Below are 19814 nucleotides of genomic sequence, written 5' to 3'. Positions count from 1 at the left end.
AGTACAATATAATGTAATACAAATACAATTCTATATATTCCTTTTTCCAGTATTTTGCATTATTTACATACATTTTACGGCAGTATATAAAAAAGTACAAGGTAAATGCAATAAAAAGATAGTAATAAAATGAAAAAAATTGAATGAAATGTGTAATAGTTTTAGTCACATTTTAGTCTTTTTCTTATTATCAGTTTAGTCTGGTTTTAGTATAATGAATTTTAGTCAAATAAAATGTACGTATTACTTATTTTTATTGTTTTTAGTATTTTAGATTTGTGTTATTATTTTAAGATTATTTAGTGTTAATGTTTATTAAAATAATAGCCTTTAAGTTTTGTTGCATTTTTTTTTTTTTTTTTGCATTATGTTAACATTTAAAATCTTTTAAAGGAAGTGATTTGTAAAGGTGGTCAATAATAATTCATTACAAATAATTTCCCCATTTTCGTTTAGTTTTTATTATTTAAAAAAAGTATAGTAATATTTTGTATAATAAATTTTAGTTTTCAAGTATTCATTTTTATTTAGTTCTTTTCAATTTCTCGTCAAAGATTTTTCGTCTTAGTTTTTCGTTAACAAGATTAACACAGCTCTCCATCACAGAGGAATTAGGGAATAGACAATAAAAATTAATTTCTGCACCATCTTCCCATTTTATGAAGACGTACAATAAACCCTAACATTAATAGTTAACCAGCAGCAGCTAGATTACTAAACTTTAGCACTCCACTGCTAAAGCTATATCTGTATCGGGAGCTTGAAGATTTGTCCTTATTCTCAGAGGGAGTATGTCCGCATTGCATTGTGGGACAGTGATGACCATCATGCATAAACCAAAAAAGCCAGCCAAATCTGAATATGCATCGTTAACGTGTAAGTTTATACTGATAATGTTTTAAGAATTTCATTTATAGTACAAACTTCACACTCAAAAACTACTAAGTGTTATTAATTAATACACAACTGGGACCCGCCATAGGTGTAATTTAAGAGCAAAGTGAATTGTGGGTAAACAAGGAGCCTGAAGGATACATCAGTTGCAATGTTACGTCTACAGCTTTTCACCTTGTTTTACTCAGTGTTCTCAAAAGCACAAAAGAGTTTAATACTAAATAATATTGATTACTATTGATTTATATTGCTAATCAGTATCAGCAGTCCAGAGAGGGTAAATCAGTCCTGTGAGAGAGGAATGCTGGAGATTCTGTGGTTTACAAATCTATATAGACAATATTGACAGAGGTCAATAATTCACCTGTTTTCTGTATGAACTCAGTCTTTTCCACCAGTTTTTTTTTTTTTTTTTACATGAGTGGGGGTTAAACAGGAGTGTGAGTACTTAGGCCACCTCTGTAGGTATGACTACATTCATGTAGACCAGGGGTGTCCAAACTTTTTTTGTTGGGGGCCAGAAGGAGAAATATATTTGAAGTCATGGGCCACAGAGACTGTAATAAAACAAATAAAAAAATATACCACTTTTATAATATTTTTTTCCTGACTTATTTTACTTGACTTACTATCTTTATCATTGACAGTGTTGTATAAACTATAAACAAAAATTTTTGATGTTTAATTTCATGATGTCTCTTAATATAAAACTCCTTAATTACGTCAACGTTTAGACTCTTGGCCCTGTTTTCTGCGCTAGAAATGCACACTCTCTCCACTTTTAGACTCTTTGGCCCGTTTTTCTGCGGTAGAAATGCGCACCCTCTCCGCTTTTAGACTCTTTGGCCCGTTTTTCTGCGCTAGAAATGCGCACTCTCTCCACTTTTAGACTCTTTTGCCCTGTTTTTCTGTGCTAGAAATGTGCAGCCTCTCCGCTTTTAGACTCTTTTGCCCCGTTTTTCGGCGCTAGAAATGCGCACCCTCTCCGCTTTTAGACTCTTTTGCCCCGTTTTTCGGCGCTAGAAATGCGCACCCTCTCCGCTTTTAGACTCTTTGCCCTGTTTTTCTGCGCTAAAAATGCGCATCCTCTCCGCTTTTAGACTCTTTGGCCTGTTTTTCTGCTCTAGAAATGCACACTCTCTCCGCTTTTAGACTCTTTGGCTCGTTTTTCTGTGCTAGAAATGCGCACCCTCTCCGCTTTTAGACTCTCTGGCCTGTTTTTCTGCACTAGAAATGCGCACCCTCTCCGCTTTTAGACTCTTTGCCCTGTTTTTCTGTGCTAAAAATGCGCATCCTCTCCTCTTTTAGACTCTTTGGCCTGTTTTTCTGCGCTAGAAATGCACACTCTTTCCGCTTTTAGACTCTTTGGCTCGTTTTTCTGTGCTAGGAATGCACACCCTCTCCACTTTTAGACTCTTTGGCCCGTTTTTCTGCACTAAAACTTCACTCTCTCCACTTTTATACTCTTTGGCCCGTTTCTGACACCAAGCGTTCAAACTTTGAATCTCACATTATAAAAACCTGCTTAACAGCGGGCCAACTTTCATTCTATTTCTAAAATACCTCGCGGGCCGCTCCGAAAAAGGTAATGGGCCGCAAATGACCCGCGGGCCGTAGTTTGGACACCCCTGATGTAGACAAATAAACTGTGAAATTTTAAACTTAATTCTAAACTAAAAAAGTTCTAACACCATTACAGAGATCACTTATTAATTACAGCACTACAGGCTTTTTTGGTAATTATAAACACAAAGCACTACAGTTACAACAACAAAAAATAATCAAATTTATCCAAACCTCTACTATCTCTCACTTTTTTTATTCTTTGTCTCCCACATTTTTACACTGACACCCCCACAATCCCCCAATTCCCTAATCCCCCAATCACATCTGCATACACACAGTTCCAGTCCCACACACTCTGTCCTGCCACCTCTGCAAACTAACCCTAATAGAGCAGCCTCAGCCCCTGCAACAATACTGTAATTAACGAGAGCCATGCTGGAGGCAGCTCTCCTCCTCTTCCCTGCTATCTTCATTACCCCCAGCCTACGCCAATCAGCTATTAAAGCTAATTAAGCGATTCATCAAGTCGCTTTCAATTACCGGCAGTCTGACAGCCTGCATTAGGAGTCAGGAGGTGGGGAGAGGAACGCAGCTCTGCAGAAAGAAAGAAGGCATGGAAGGTGGCAGAGGAGAACGTGTGACAATTACAGAGCAGAAAAAGAGAAGGACAATAGCGTGATTCAGGTAGGAAAGGCTAAAGAGGTACAGTTTATGAAAGTTGCAGCAGGCGTATGGGCTGGGTCAGGAGATGAAAGAGATTAATGCTTTGCCTCTGATTGTTCTACAGTGCAGGATGTTGGCCACGGCACAGCCACTGTGAATTGAATTTTTTGATGTAGTCATGTTGAGAGCTTTTGTAACATGTTTTAAAAGGTAGAATTGCCACAAAATGCAAGAGTGGAGTGTTTTTTTTTTGCTCTCATGAGCAACAAAGAAGAGCGTTAAAGTACCGTATAAAATCCCAATTTTATTATTTGATTTTCCCAAAAATCATCAGTGCAACTTGTGCATGAAGCACTGCTGGAGCAGTTTTAGCCGCTAACCACAGCGCTAGCTCTTTCACTGTTCAAAGGGGAGTATATCAGACTGTGGTCTGCACGTTTACTGTGTTAAAACAAGCTATGTGAGACAAACCGCCAGCTAATATCACCCTGGCTTGCTGGAACACTCAGGGTTCCTCAGTGTAACTCTGTTGGGTGGCATTAGCCACTAACCGCAGCTAGCAGCTAATGCTAATGCTCTAGCTTTAGTGGAAATCTGGAAATCTAAGCTTACTGTAAATAAACGGAAGCACTTTACTTTACTCACCCAAATAAACAGTTTTCTGTGTAGATTATTATCGGTAAAAATACGGTAAGTACTTTCCAACACTTACAAAAAATCAACTATATATAAAAACATCTGAATACTTTAATGTGTTAATTTTTTTATGCAAAATAACCATTGTACTAAATTTGCCATCAGTTTCTCCCATGTAATTCAGGCTTTTTAATACTTTCATTTTTCTAATTTTGTCTCTTTTTTGTCACTCACTAGTAATGCCCCCAACCTTAAAAAATGCTCCTGCCAGCACACTCTGTACACATACTGTTAAAACAGTGTTGCTGTATCTTCAGTCCTCCGAAGAGGGGGGGTGGCGGGCTAAAAAAAAAAAAACAGTGTTGCTTATGTTGAATTCATAAGGTAAAACACACACACTCACTTACACACACAAAGCTTCTCTTATGTGATGTTAAATCTCCTTATTAAACTGTTACTCAGAACATATATTAAAATAAAGTAAAAAAAAAAGATCCAGGCAGTTTATCGGGCAAACCACACTGCGCTATTATTTCTCCCTACCAGAAATTTAATTTTACATCTTACATTCATTATTTATTCATATTTAAATGTCCACTTTTTCTTAAAAAGAAAAAAAAAATGTGATTCATCCTAGAAAGTTGCTGTGAATAATCTGATTGATTATTTTAATTGATTGACTAGAAAATAGATTTTACTCTTAGCCTGGATCTTTTATTGCATGAAATGCATTTCCCTGAAATAAAGAAAGATATTTGGGATCTGAAAAATATCACATTAATAAAAGGGGATTAAGAAAATATTGATATGTCAAATTATCACAATATTCTGTTTTACAAAATTGCATTGATATTGATAAATAATATATATTTTTTTATAGTTAGCTTACATGTAAAGATTTTTGTCAGACAGTGGTTTATTTTTAAATAGCAGTGTAGTACTCTGTGGTTAGATCTGACTGTTCTGATTGGATAAAAAGTGAACTTCCCTATGGCTTGCATTTCATATTGAATATGATGGCATGTATTTATACTATGACAGTATATATCACCTTGCTTACAGTATTGCAATATATTCTCCAATATATTGCATCATAACCCCTACATAGTAATATACTAAGTATCGATAGTGCTAGTGATTAGCGGCTAATGCCGTTTGACAGTGCTTTACTGAGGAACCCTGAGTATTCCAGTACCAGTTGCCAGGGTACTATCAGATAGCGTTCATCCCACATAGCTCGTTTTAATAAGGCCAAAGAGCTAGTGCTTAGCGCGGTTAGCAGCTAATGCTAATGCTGCTCAAGCATTGGTAGCTGGGGTTAGCAGCAGGCTACAGGCTGATAATACTCACCTCTAAAAAAGGCAAAAGAGCTAGCGCTTAGCACAGTTAGTGGCTAATGCTAATACTGCTCCAGTCTCTGTGCTGGAGAACTAAACTGAAACTCCTGTGTAAAGCTGTACTATAAAGCAAAGTGGCTTTACTGCTCCTTAATACCTGACTGGTAGAATTCATACATAAGGTGCACTGGATTATAAGGCGCACTGATGATTTTGGGGTAAATTAATCCTAAATGTGCCTTATATTGGGGAAAAATACGTATATGGTTAATTTTGCCAATACACAGGCCTACTTTGCAGGAATCAGAACGCATCCATTAGCAGAAAGAAGGTTAATTTAGCATCTTCTCCATTCAGTGTTAGCCCAAAATGCAGAACGGACAAGCCTTTTTCCAAACCCACTGTAATGCAAGGTGTAACTAACTGCATTATTGTAGATCACAAGACCCAATCAACAAAATGCTTTAGTGACGCCTCGTTAATAAACCCCAGCAAGCGCCAGCCAGGAAACTGTAATCTACTAAACAGGACGAGGGAGGATGAAACACCATTAGCTGTAAAATTCTCTGATAAATATTCATGAGATCAGCTGAGTAATAGGGGAGGCATCTGAATGGTCAGGAGGTAACAGTAAAAGATGTCGTGACAAAGCCCTTTGGCTTGCTGCTTACACACTTTAGCACCGGGAGCAGAGATCAAATAGCCCAGTGAACTTACAGGTCCTGCCTTTTAAATGAAGCCTAGCTAATATGCACCATGCTCAACACTCATACTGAAGATAAAACCTGGCTACAGGGCCATTCCTTTATTACATTCTTATAAATGCAAAGCTATTCACTGTTATGCTGCTTCTACACACATTCCTGCTCAATCCTATTTATTAGAAAGAAAAGTCACCATGCAGACTTAGATTTAAAGCACAAGAAAGAAAAACAGCACTGCTGTTTCACAGAAAACGTAATGCATGACCTTGTCCTTACTGTAGCTCTCGCTCATCCGTAATGCTTAGGACAGTTACCGTAAGCATGGTCTGAAAGAATCTGAGTTATCTCTGCCTACTGTGAGCTTAAAGTATTGTCGAAGTACGGTGCAGGAATTTTCATTACACACTGAAAAAGATGAATGGAGCTCATTATTCTGAAATGACTTACATTGTATGTAGTCTCTTCTGAATTAGCTGTGAAATACACAGCCGGCCAGAGACAGGAAACCACAGCAAGCTTTAAAGTCAATCTTTAACCCTTTATCAGACACTGTAACCTGAAAACACATCTAATATATTTGATAAATAACCGGTATATGAGGCTGTAAATGATTCTCTTTTTTTTATATATATGTTTTAATGGCCCAAAAAAGACACCATCTGGATAATGAAAATAATCTGGGCTTGTCGCAGTTGGTCAGGTTTAGGTTCAGCAACAGTATGTGCTGATAGAATGAGGTCAGCTGACTACCTGAATATACTGAATATAGACCATGGGGAATTGTGAAAGAGTGATTCAGGGAGCAGGAGATCATCATTTTTACACATGGATTGAGAGAGAGTTCACCACAGAGTCCAGATCTTAACTTCACTGAGAATCTTTGGGATGTGCTGGATGGAGAAGACTTTGTGCAGTGGTCAGACTCTACCATCATCAATGCTGCTGCAAGATCTTGGTGAAAAATGAATGCAAGACTGGATTGAAATAAAGCTTGTAACAATGCAGAAGCTTATCGAAACAATGCCACAGTGAATGCGTGAGGTGGTCCAACGGCATACTAGAGTGTGACCTTTTTTTGTTAGCCAAGCAGTGTATTCTATGTATGTTTTAGTTCAAATAGGTTACAATGACATATGACATATTTACAATACATTGTTACAGATGTTACTAGATGTATTTGAGAGTTTTTCTTTTATTATTCTACTTCATTTCTTGTACCTGAATTAAAGTGACTGTTAGTTACTGACTAGAGAGAGTGGAATAAGGAGGATACCAAAATTTTCATGAATCAGATTCATGAAATGTTTATGAATGTTCATGAATCAGATACTTATCCAGTTTAGGACCACATATGAAAGTGACTTAGAAAAGTGTGTAAAAAGGGAATTAGGCACGTTTACACAGAAAATCAGATCTGAGCCACATTTTAGTAATGTGGAAGGGTCAGAAACCAGATTGAATGGTTCAAAGAGGTTGTTTGATTCAAGACATTGCTGTAGTTGGCTGGCCATAGTTCTTTCAAGAGCCTTTAACCCTTGTGTGGTGTTCGGGTCTGTGGGGCCCGTTTTCATTTTTCATCAAATGATACTAAAAACATATTTTTTCTAAATCAAACTCATTGGCATTGGCTAATTTTTTTGTGAAACACATTTTCGATAAACACACATTGTACACCCCCCCCCCCCAAACAATTTATATTACATACAGTCTGTTTGGCCAAGGGCTAATAAACATTGCTTCATTTGTAAATTTGAAACTAAACAAATTTTCTTCTCATTTCTTGAGTTAAATTCATTTTCTTTAACATTTTCTTAAAAAACTAATAAAAGGATATTTTAATGTAAAATTGCTTAATTGTGCTGAATTAAATACAAGTAACAAAGTAAACGAGTAAGAAAAATATGAACACCACACAAGAGTTAATAGAAAAGGGAGATTAGAAATAGGGCGATAGTTGTTGAGGTCTCAAGGATCAAGACCAGGTTTTTTTAGTAGAGATGTTAGATACTGGGTTGTTGCTTGTGCACGGCAGGGTTGTGGCTGTAGTCTCTAACTGAGCTAATTGTTGAGAACTCGTCTCTGCTAACTGAAAGCTCATATATAATCACAGGATGTAGAAAGGGGTTTTATCTGAAATCAGCAAATCTTTAAAATGACACAGCTCCTAATTTCAGTCTCTGCTTATGTGCTCATTTATTTACTTATTTGAAAAACAGTATTACTGTATGAATAAATACAAACCACAGGATGATTTTTTTTTATCGGTATAGAGAATGAACAATGAATAGTCGGTCACACCACCCAGTACGTAGTATGTAGTTTTGATGCTATGGACTAAGTTCATCGCTTTCCTGTAGGGGAGAAGTGAGGATGTCATCCAAAGGCTAATGAGGCTTTAAAACTAGCCCCAAAGCCCATGAAAGTTGGCAGGCAGTGGAGAAGTGCAGCAATAAAAAAAAATCCCACTGCAAGGCATTTTATGTGACGCTGTTGTGGGAAACCGAGGCATCTCGTACTAATAGGGGCTTGTTCCAAAGACGAATATGCCACCAGGCACTGTCAAAGGTAAGGAAGGGAGCATGCATAATTCATTTTTCTGTAATACGCAAGCTGAGGTGAGTTATTATGAACCCTGGGCAACTACTGCGGGAAAACGAGAGCCCAGCTCTGAGGAAAACATGGACGTACACACTGCAAGAGGTGCAGAGCATGGGACATGAATTATTAATAAACGATACAAATTCTGCAGAAGGCAAAAATAAATGGGGGGTGGAATAAACATAATGACACGAGCGAACTGTTGTGTATTTTAATTGGGTCATCTTTCAAAACACCTGGCATGTTTATCTCTTTACTGAGGCAAGCAAGAAGATGCTCCTCCTAATGGCATTTGACAGAATAGATAGCAGCACTGGCACCACAGTAGCATGACACTTGTGTGAGTGCTGTGACAACGCAAAGGCCAGACTGATGCCTATTCTCGCCCTCGGCTAGAACGACACCATTCCTCGCTAGATAATAAGATGCCAGTTCTGTCCTGCTGCCGTGACGTAATCCCAGTGACCTCAAAACTGCCAAGCAACCTCTTAACATTTACATAAGGAGACAAACAGCTTCCAGATTTCATTATCTGAGTGGGACTAAAGTATCCTGTTTAGATGCAGATGTTTCCAAAGTCAAGGAGGAAGTAGGACACAAAGTCTGTTCATGGGCGTGTGTGTGTGTGTGTGTGTGTGTGTTTGTGCGTTTCTGGTACACAGTAAATTCACCATAGTGTCAAATTAACACCCTCAGTGATGACATCATTACTTTAACACTAACTGTATTAATGTAACACTGGTAAATGTGCTGTGTAGGGGCCTGTTATTGAGGCAAATCCATCTGAGATCCTTCTGACATTCTAAAGGGGGGGAGGGGGGGATCATATGCTGTGTGGTTTCTATTGCTAGAATTGGTAATAAGGTCATTTAGTGGTCATTTCATGTCTATGAATAAATCACCAGGAATGAGAAATGAAGAAAAGCACAACAGTATGATAATATATGAGCGGATGTAGTACATATGTAATGTATAGGTCATTGTTAGGTGTGCAATATATAGTATCGTATATGATAGTATAATTTTTTTAACAAAAAAAAAATCGTATCTTGATAACAGCATTCTGTCTTGAAAGCAATTTATTTTGTTTTTATTTTTGTTTTTTGTTTTAATTAAAGGGCATTTTGGTGTAATTGTTTGCAGTTTGGTGTTTCTTTGCGTATGCTAAATACTGCAATTTATTTGTATTTTGGATGATTTTTAGTTCAATAGATTACATTGTATTTATTTTACTGCTTGTTTTACTGTTTTACTGTAAAAAATAGAAATATTTAATAGAAATATGTAATTTCTTCAAGTACATATTACACACCCCTAAAATGTCTGTGGATTTAAATTATTAAAAGAATTGACTGTATAAGAGTATTAGAAAATCCAGCAGTCCCATTTCTCTCCACTATGGCTGTTCAGTTTTTTTTAGAAGTGTCATGCTGGTGCAGAAAACAAGCCTGTCTCCCCCACACTCTGCTCTATCTGCAATTTCCAGTCACAGTACTACACTACCCAGAATGCACCATTCAGTGATTCTCACGATCATGTGACATCTTCAGGAAGTAATTCGCCTGAGTACTAACACCTGGTTAGCCAGGTGTAATAGACTGCCCAGAACTCAGCTCCAGTGATGAGTATTGTTTTGTTTTGTCCAGCATTGCAATGCTTTTCTATTTTCTCTTTGCCTTTGTGTATTACCAATTTTCGTGTACCCCGACTCTGATTTTTTGCCTGCCCTGTTTTGTCTCTCTGCCTGTGTACCAAACTCTGGACTGTGTATTATGACCCTGGTATGTTTTCTTCTGTTGGCTCCTGTTCTCTGGCATTGACCCTGTTTATTCTGACTACTCTCTGTATTACTCCTTTTGTTATTAAAGCTTTAATTTTACATCTGCGCTTGTCTGAGTCTGAGTTTTCAAGTTATCTACAATGGTTATTTTGCATGATGTAGATTTGCAAATCACAGTTGTTCTTAGCGTTCTAGGATTAAAGTATTAAAATGACCCCAACCAACATATGCACTCTTGTCAGAAAACAATTCATTAATGTATTTCCAAAATAGTGGAAGGTACTAAAAGTTGCATTATGCCGCAATATATATTTAGTCTGTCAGTTTGTACACTTCTCTAGATTTTTCCAGACTACACTAAATACATAAAACACGTACAATATCACTACAAAGTTAGTTTTAAAGCTCTTACCCAGATTGGATGACGCTCTTCCTTCAGCAGCTCGGTCCTTCAGTAGCTCTGCGATTGTCAGCTGCTGCTCGTGGTACTGTTTGGCCCGCTCTAAGTCCTGCATGCACCGAGCAGCGTGGCCCAGTCCAGCGTAGGCCCTCATCTCAATGGGCTTCTCATCCAGCTCCTGAGCTAGTTCTAGAACATGAGTGTGGTAGGACATGGCCTTGTCGAAATTCCGGTGGTAGTGGTAGGCACTGCCCAGGTTGCTGTATGCCCTCGCCTCTTCCCGCTTGTTTTCCAGAGCTTTGGCGATGCTCAGGTGCTGCTCGTGACACTGGACGGCATTGTCAAAGTCCCCCATGGCGATGTAGACGGCACCCATGTTTCCCAGCTCCCGTGCCTCTGAGAGCTGGTCCTTGGACTGTTTGGCCAGCAGCACACACTGCTTGTGGCTGGCTAGTGCGTTGGGATAGTCCCCTATAGAAGTGTAGACATGTCCCAAGCTGCAGAGGGCCAGGGATGCAGCCTGAAAAGAGAAAAACACACACACATGACAGATTACTATTAACTCTAGTCAAATCATCAACCAGATTTTTTTGGTTTTTGATAATTAAAATTTTAAAGAAAGAGAAAAATGTTTTTTGCACATTCATCCAGTGCTTATTTAGCTGACTTGTGTGCCTGTGTCACATGTGGGTGGGGATTCCTATAAAGCCCAGGAAAGCCACCTGGGTTTCCCATAGACCAGGGGTTGGCAATTCAATTTCCAAATCAATACGTGGCGGGCCACAAGCTGGGCGCTAAGGGGTGGTAGAATAAAATGAAGTGTAATGGGACGTAGTGCTACAGGCTAGTAGCTCTCCAGCCCAGAGGGTTATTGAACCCAATTGTAGAACAGCTCTTCCCGCTTGTTTTCCAGAGCTTTGGTGATGCTCAGGTGCTGCTCGTGGGACTGAGTTCTACAGGCTAGTAGCTCTCCAGCCCAGAGGGTTATTGAACCCAACTGTAGAACAATTGTAGTAGGTATACCCAAGAAGTAAGGATGAAAAATAAATGAATAAACACATCATGTTGTCAAGGTTGTGGTCCATGACACTACCACTGCCTTATAAGGAGATAGGGAACCCAAGAACGAGCAGAATAATGAAAATGGGAAGAAACTAAAGTCGTGTCTAGCGCCAGAGAGACGGAGAGGTATGTAAACAAAAGCTCACCAGAGATTAATTTTATTTATTTTTCCATTATCGTTAATTATAGTTCAAACAACCTCAAGGGCCAGATGTTTCATGTTTCATGCCTATTGCCGACCCCTGCTATAGACTGTATATAAGTCTGGTTGCTATGGTGGACACTGATCCGCACCAGACTGGGCCTATTAAACCGATCACGCTTTCTTTTTCCACTTAAATCAGGACCAGGAAGTGTCATGTAATAACTATGATGATATTATGCTGTTAGAAGTGTCTAATCTCACAGTCCTGTCCTGATTTCACAGTTAGCCAGTTAGCATTGCCCTGCTAACCTGGCTACCGGCCTGAACCCCAGCCCTATAGCGGCATAAATGATGCCAATCTTTATTCTGTATCTGCTCTACCGATCAGTAACGCAGGGTGACAAAAAGTCAAATTAGCCAGCTGATTCATTTGCACAGTGCAGGTTTTACTATTGTCCTATTTCGACAGTGTTAAATATTGAATATTGAGGTCACCAAAAATCACATCATAATATCCCCCTCCACCCCTGAGGTATTTTTCATTAGCCACCCATGGCTCAGAAATATGTTCCCTTCACTCTGAAAACTGTCTTAATGTGGTGAAAATCAGTACCGGAACTCAAGTGCACGGATTTTTTGATTGTTTGATAAGTATATAAATAAAAAACAAACACAAATTAATATTGGAGTCAAATTTTCATATTAAGTGCCCCAATCTGATTTGACTTGAGTCGGGTAGAGCCTTAATAAGCCCAATGATGCAAATTGTGTCAAAAATCTCATGTGATCATGCATTTTGTTACAGTTATAAGCAATGTAACGAATGTACTATAAAAATCCTTATACTTTCAACTAATATACATGGTAATCTAACTATTGCTGAAAAGAAAACTGGAAAACAAATAAGAGACCACTTAAAAATGATGAGTTTCTTTGATTTTACCAAATTGAAAACCAAATTGGAATATAATTAAGAGGAAGATGGATGATCACAAACCATCAAATCAAGCTGAACTGCTTGAATTTTTGCACCAGCATAAAGTTATCCAAAAGCAGTGTGTAAGACTGTTGGAGGAGAACATGATGCCAAGATGCATTAACTTTATGAATATGAACTTGTTTTCTTTGCATTATTTGAGGTCTGAAAGCTCTGCATCTTTTTTGTTATTTCAGCCATTTCTCAGTTTTTGCAAATAAATGCTCTAAATTACAATATTTTTTTATATTTTTATCTAAAAATAACTGAAAAAAACAGGTGATGGGTAAAATTTAGATTAAAACATGATCAATTCCATGAAGATTTTCAAATTCTGAAAGCATTTCAAATGATTACATTTTTCAGCAGCTCAATATCTTCTGGTATAAAGAAAATAATAGAATGTGGCTCTCTCCTAACATAGCTGTGAACAGGGAATTGACAAAAACAGAGAAAAAACACATCAAAACAGGCTGGGGTTTTAAGGGCCACTTCAAAGCATGTGGTGAAGAACAAGCTTCTGCAGAAAGTAATCTGCATACTGCCAAAGGATGCTGTAAGCTATCCCACCAACTTTCACTTCACTCCTACCCCTGTGCTACATAGTGTAGATAAATACTCTTTGTAGGAGATTTTTGCAGACTTCTTTTTAAAGAATAGCTGTGGTGGATAACCCCCACCTACCCCCCATTCACAGTAAGCACAGCAGCAAGCATGCTTCAGTGTTTTCACTTAGTCTGATTGTAGTAGAAGTGAATTATGCAAACCAGCACAGCAGGGATAAAGACACATCTAATCAGGAGGAGATTTTGGCCAGAACTGCAGCAGAGAGAATTACTTGGTTTTCTTTGATTGAGTGGGAGCAGTCAGTAAGCCCCTTTATTTCACGTCTAGATATTCTTCCGCTGAAAAATACTGTTTCGAATCGCACGCATAGACGTATCTGTAGGTGGCATCCAGACTACAAAAGAAACAGCAAATCCTATCAACCATTCAATGAACCTGTGTGTGCAAAACTGAAGCCGGTGTGTAAACTGGATGCCTGCTTATGGTCCATGTTCTGCTTTACATGCTAAAATACATATTCTATGTACGCTTATCAATCACCTTTCAACAAGTGATACGAGGGATACTAACAGCTCAGCGATATGTGCAAGACATCCTGCTGCCATACGTGCGGATTCTCATTGCAGGGCTTCTTCCAAATAACAGTTTTCAGCAGGATGATGCTCACCCACACACAATAAGGGTTTTCCAAGAATGTATCCATCTGCCTGTTTCTCAGATCTATCGCCAATTAAGCATTTATGGGAGCAGCTGGGATGCCAGATTCAGCAATATACAGTGACGTGAAGTATTTCCCCCCTACAGATTTCTTATGCTTTCACATTTTTGTCATACTCACATTTTTCAGATTATGAGACAAACTTTAATATCAGACAAATAAAACCTGAGTTAATATATAAATCACATTTTAAATTATGATTTCATTTAATAAAGGAAAAAAACTATCCAAACCAACCTTGCACTGTTTGAAAAAAATGTTTGCTCCTATAAATTAACTGTGATTATTATGCTATTATTCACTAATGGATAAAACACGGAACACTGGTGAACCTTCCCAGGAGTGACCGGCCAACCAAAATTACTCCAAAAAGGCATGGACAACTCATCCAGGAGGTCACAAAAGAAACCAAGAACAACATTTAAAGAACTGCAGGTCTCACTCGCCTCGGTTAATGATTCAATAATAAGAAAGAGACAAGTGCAGAAGAAAAGGAACACAATGGTCCATCTCACGTAGATGGAACCAGGAATTCTGCTGTTTACCAGACAATCCTGAAGAAGAATGTCTGGTCATCTGTTCATGACCTCAAGCTCAGGTTTACTTGGGTTCTGCAGCAGGACAACGATCCATAGCACACAAGCAAGTTCACCTCTGAATGACTTAAAAACAATAAAATGATTTAGAGTGACCTATAATCAAAGTCTGATTGAGACACTGTAGGATGATCTTAAACAGGATGTTTATGCTTGAAAACCCTCTAATGTGTCTGAGTTAAAACAATTCTGTAAAGAAGAGTGGACCAAAATTCCTCCACAGATATTCTTTTTTTTTTTACTTAAATACATAAAATTATCATTTAAAAGGTGCATTTTATATTTACTTAGCCTTTTTTTGTCTCATATTAAAGTTTGTTTGATAATTTGATAAATATTAGTATGACAAAAAAGCAAAAACAAAAAATATCTGTAGGGAGAAAATACTTTTTCACGCCACTGTGTGAGTGTGCAGATTCTACAGGCCCAGCTGCAAAATCTGTGGGGAAATAGATCATTTCACTTCAATATTTCATTCAATTGCAACAACACCAACATGATGTGTTATTTTTGTCAATGAGTGAATGTCCAGTAAGCATGATTTTGTTTGTATTTTTATTACTCCAAAAGTTCAGCCTGTTATCTGAAATGCATTAAATTAACTAAATCCAAAAACACACCCATCACATTTCATTTTCCATCACTTTCTTAGGCTTGATGGAACCTGGAACAGATTACTTCCACCAATAAGAACTTCCAGCACTCTGCTGAACTTTAAAGTCCTGAAGAAACGTTACACAGACCAAAGCTGGCAATTAGCCTCCTGACTTGTTTCATGTTTTGCTGATAGAGTATCTCAAGCTTGGCCTTTTGAAGCTATGCCACATCAGCCCAACTCCAGCCACTCCCCAAACAAAGATACATGAAAATGGAAACTCCACCTCAACTCTAGCTCAGCTGTGTTCTGTGTTTTTTTTTTTTTTTCTGGAACATTAAATGGACAATAGGTTTCAGACACCACTGAATTTTTTTTGAGAATGTAGACTATCTATAGAATAAACAGTAGACATGCAATATTTGGTTCAGTATTGATACATAATTTTCTGTAACACATTTTTTTTTTATCTGATATACATTTGTTCATAGATGCATTTAATTTAATTGCTTTACCCAGATTGTAAATCAATACAAACATCCATTAAGCAAAGAGAGAGGGTTCTTATAACTCAATTCTCCCTGTTGTCTATAAGACGCCCACTCAACCCCCCCTGTGCACACAGAGATGATTTTGTTTTCACAGTCTGGCTGTTCTCCAGATTATCTGATTAATCTAGCCGTCAGGGTCTATAAACTCCTGATAAACCACCGGCCCTTATCAGCATACACATTTCTGCCGAGGGTCTCCTGATAAAAGCTAAACAAGTCTAGACTCCTCGGGGGCAACTGATATGATGGAAGTTTTCAGGAATCCAGTGGAGACCCTTGGGAAAGTAGCAGTAGCTTTAGAGGAGGAGTTATTCTGTTATTCTCTTTCCTTTTTCTGCAGATCTGGTTTGTTTTTACTCAGGTCTTTTGGCTTCTGGACAAATACAGACAATTTAGAAAATCAGTATTCCCCAAGTAAGAAAACCAGTATTCCCCTTATCACGAAGCATATGCTGCTTCACAGTTATAACCCCAACTGTTATAATAGTTTTTGCAACAACTTAAATTTTAGATGGTTACCTCCTGAGACCAAGACTTTTGGTTGGTGTGCATTTACATTTCAGACCTCAAAACAAGTTCATATTCATAAAGTTTTAAGAGTTCAGAAATGTATAATTGGTGGAAGAGCCCTGGTGTTTAATCACAGTTCTCATGCATCTTGGCATGTTTTCCTCCACCAGTCTTACACACTGCTTTTGGATTCCCAAGTGTGAAAAATATTTCACACTTCGACTCAGTGATTAAACTCTTGCATCTGGACTGCAATTGAAAAAACAGGAGAACCAGTGATTTTTTTGGCTTTCTTGGTCACATGACATCACGTTCAGTAGCTCCTCCATTTCCACTCACTCTTGTGTTTACGAGGATCTTCGTGGAAATGTGTAATTACACTGTGTGGCAGTGGACAAATACTGTAGCTATTTAATTAAATGTGAGGTGATAAAACTCAGAGATGTGCATCTGGACAGGACTAAAATTACCGGAGGACCCCAGAGTTCAGGGAAAAAACGTAGATAATTCAGCCTGTAATTTTCTCATTAATCCCATCCGAATAGGGCTAAGGCCTTTTGGTTTTTGGTAAGAAAGTTAAAGATAAGCCTTTGCTGGATAAAATATTGCTGAAATATCCACTTTTTGACCAGTTTTTGAGTAGAGGACTCTTGAGATTGAGTCGTAGATGACCAGTCTGATGTGAAGCGTAAACATGTCATGATGTCTGGTCTCATGAGCCACTGTGAGGAATGTTGAGCACACAAATATTGAACGGCTGCTGTGCGGCTTCTATGAGTTATTACACTATTATGTGTTCCAAAACATTACAATATCACACTCTAGGAGAGCAGAAGTGAGTGTTTTCAGTGTATTCAGTCCAATTCAGTACCAGAAAGACTTTTCTCTTTCCAATTGTTCCAAGCTCCCATTGATCTCGACCCCAACCCGTTCGTATAAATCGCTCTAACAATGTATACGTGTTCTCCAGTGGAAAACAGGCTAAGTCATTGGCAGAGCGGGGTTAGCATGCTGCTACTCTTTGATGCAGGATGTGTATGATCAGCAGGTGTTGGCTAAGTGAGTCTGTGAAGCAGGCTGGGTCGTACTGAGAGAGCAGAAGCACCAACTGCTTTCCCACTGCTGTGAGAATCAGGCCAGGCAGGGGAATCATTCATCCACTGCCTCAGAATCCCAGCAGAGAGCATTTTTGCTACTAAGCACTAAGCAACTGGCTCTCTCAGCCTTGGCTTTCACACAGCTAGCAGCTGTTTAATCAATTAAACTAAGTAGCTAATGCTGTATAAAATACTGTGTTATCACCTAGTACTTAACAAGACGTACAGTATTAAAAAAAAATACATCAAAACTTCAACACATAGCAAATTTCTGGAGTTAGAATCAGTGTTTTTAATATACAGTAAAACTGGTATTGTCTAAGCATTCAGTGTGAGGCATATTATGAAATATGAATGTGTAAATGTGAATGTGTGCACAATGAGAGATAACGTAGGTAAAACTGAAAATATTTTAATATTTGAGCCTTTTTTGAGGTTTTATATATGCGTCCTATAATGGTGCCTATTTTGCTAATCTTCTGTTCAGGTGAATGTAGCTTCAATACTTAATACCAAAACTGATAGAAGCCTAAAAAACATCTACAATATCCTCAGTTCACTGCAATAAAACAGAGCTTTCCTTTTCTTATTAAGATTTTAAATGTTCTCATAGTAAAAAAAAGCTCATGGCCTAATCAGCACATTCTCCAGGGAAAAGTAAGAGTGACATATAACATATAGATATACAACACAGCCTATCATCCATCACATCTAGATAGAACTCATCCTGATGTAGCATCACCAGGTATCTAGCGCTTTCCGAGAAAAACGTCATCTACCCACCCAGAGAGAGCAAGGCCAACTGTGCTCTCTCAGACTCCAGCTGCTGATGGCAGCACCTTAGTGTATTGAACCACTCAAAGTCCTTTTATTTTATTTTTGTTTGATAGTGAACATACATCTTGTTCCAAGGTCATATAAATATGAAAAACAGTATGATATTGTGTTCAATTTTGTCTAAATTATCGAAAATATGCATTATTTGGTTAGAGAAATTGTAAAAACACACAAAATGTTAACATACAGTGCCTTGCAAAAGTATTTGGCCCCCTTGAACTTTTCAAACTTTTGCCAGATTTCCGGCTTCAAACATAAAATGAAATGAAATATGATAATGAAAAATGAAATTGAAATTTTTTTGAGACACAAGTGGGACACAATCATGAAGTGCAATGAAATTTATTGGACATTTTTAACTTGTTTATATTTTTATGGGTTTTTTTTTTGGATGTCTCCAATACGCACAGCACAACTGAAAATCTGAAACAACTGTCATGTGTTGCTTTAGGTTCAGTCATTCATTCTCAGCAGTGGCAGACACAAGCCTCTTTATCTTTATCTCCAAATTCTCTTATGCACCCCAAATTACAAACACTCGCCACCCTGCAGAACCACCAAGCTCCCAAACCTTTTCCTTCCACACACTGAGGCAATCCCACCCTCTCAGCAGACCACCCCGTCAAATCCCCCTGATCTGCTCCCCCTCATCCCCAGATGGAATTACAGGCTTCATGCAGCGAGTCTTGACGGGGGAACCAAGCAAAAAAGTGAATATAAAAAGCAAGAATGGTGGGACATCTTGGCGGCAGAAGACCTTCAAAGGGTGAAGCTTCTGAAGCTTTTTTTTTCCATCTGTGAGTTAACTCGATCCTGTCAGCACTAGTGGCTGGTTAGACGCTATGCTAGAGGGTCTTAGCCACCCTGGTTGCTTCGATAAGGGTCTGGGGGTAGAAGAAGAGGCTGCCGGTGCTTTATCAAAAGCGACAGACCCAAAAATGAGGCTCCAGAGAGAGAGAGAGAGGTGGGGAGTGGGGATTGGCAGTGTGAAAAAGGACTAAGAATAAAAAAGGAGGATGTTAAAGTAGGAGGAATGTAGGACAGACAAGATATGCATATACTTTTACAGATACACACACTCCAAAACAAAGCCAGATGCACACACTCTACATGCTTCTGTGTAAAACTCCTTCATTACTGCTTCAGGAGGAGAAAACTGTACTTTTCAGAACAGAGTGGATTATTTTTGCTATTCAAATGTGCAAATTCAACATAATTATGCCTCAATATCACAAAGAGTAAGTACAGTATCCATGTGACCTGTACCCAAGGGCATAGGTTGGCATATCATGTATAGGGGCATGTCACTATCAATCTACTGGTAGAAAAGTATTCCTCCCATCAATATTTAATTTATAACTTGTTTGTATGCCTGAGTATTCGCAAGAACATTGCGCTTAAAATCCTTTAATTTTCCCCAAAATCGCCTATAATCCGGTGCACACTCTACCAGTCAGGTATTAAGGAGCAGTAAATCCACTCCACTGAAGTACAGCGTAATACAGGAGTTTCAGTTTAGTTCTCCAGCACTGGTTCTGGAGTAGCATTAGCATTAGCCGCTAACAGCCTTTTCTCTATTCGG

At 38.4% G+C, this 19814-nt stretch overlaps 1 protein-coding gene across 2 annotated transcripts in view; it reads right to left on the bottom strand.

The window, feature by feature from the left end:
- LOC103036679 (tetratricopeptide repeat protein 28) overlaps nt 1-19814 on the bottom strand; it is a 203933-nt gene that overhangs the window by 74611 nt on the left and 109508 nt on the right. For both annotated transcript variants that reach the window (XM_022664890.2, XM_022664891.2), the window contains exon 5: nt 10591-11098. In XM_022664890.2, coding sequence (XP_022520611.2) covers nt 10591-11098 — 508 coding nt within the window. The remainder of the gene's footprint in view (nt 1-10590; nt 11099-19814) is intronic.

Source organism: Astyanax mexicanus, chromosome 22 (assembly GCF_023375975.1).
Source record: "Astyanax mexicanus isolate ESR-SI-001 chromosome 22, AstMex3_surface, whole genome shotgun sequence".
NCBI lineage: Eukaryota > Metazoa > Chordata > Actinopteri > Characiformes > Acestrorhamphidae > Astyanax > Astyanax mexicanus.
This window is presented reverse-complemented; position numbering and strand designations above follow the sequence as displayed.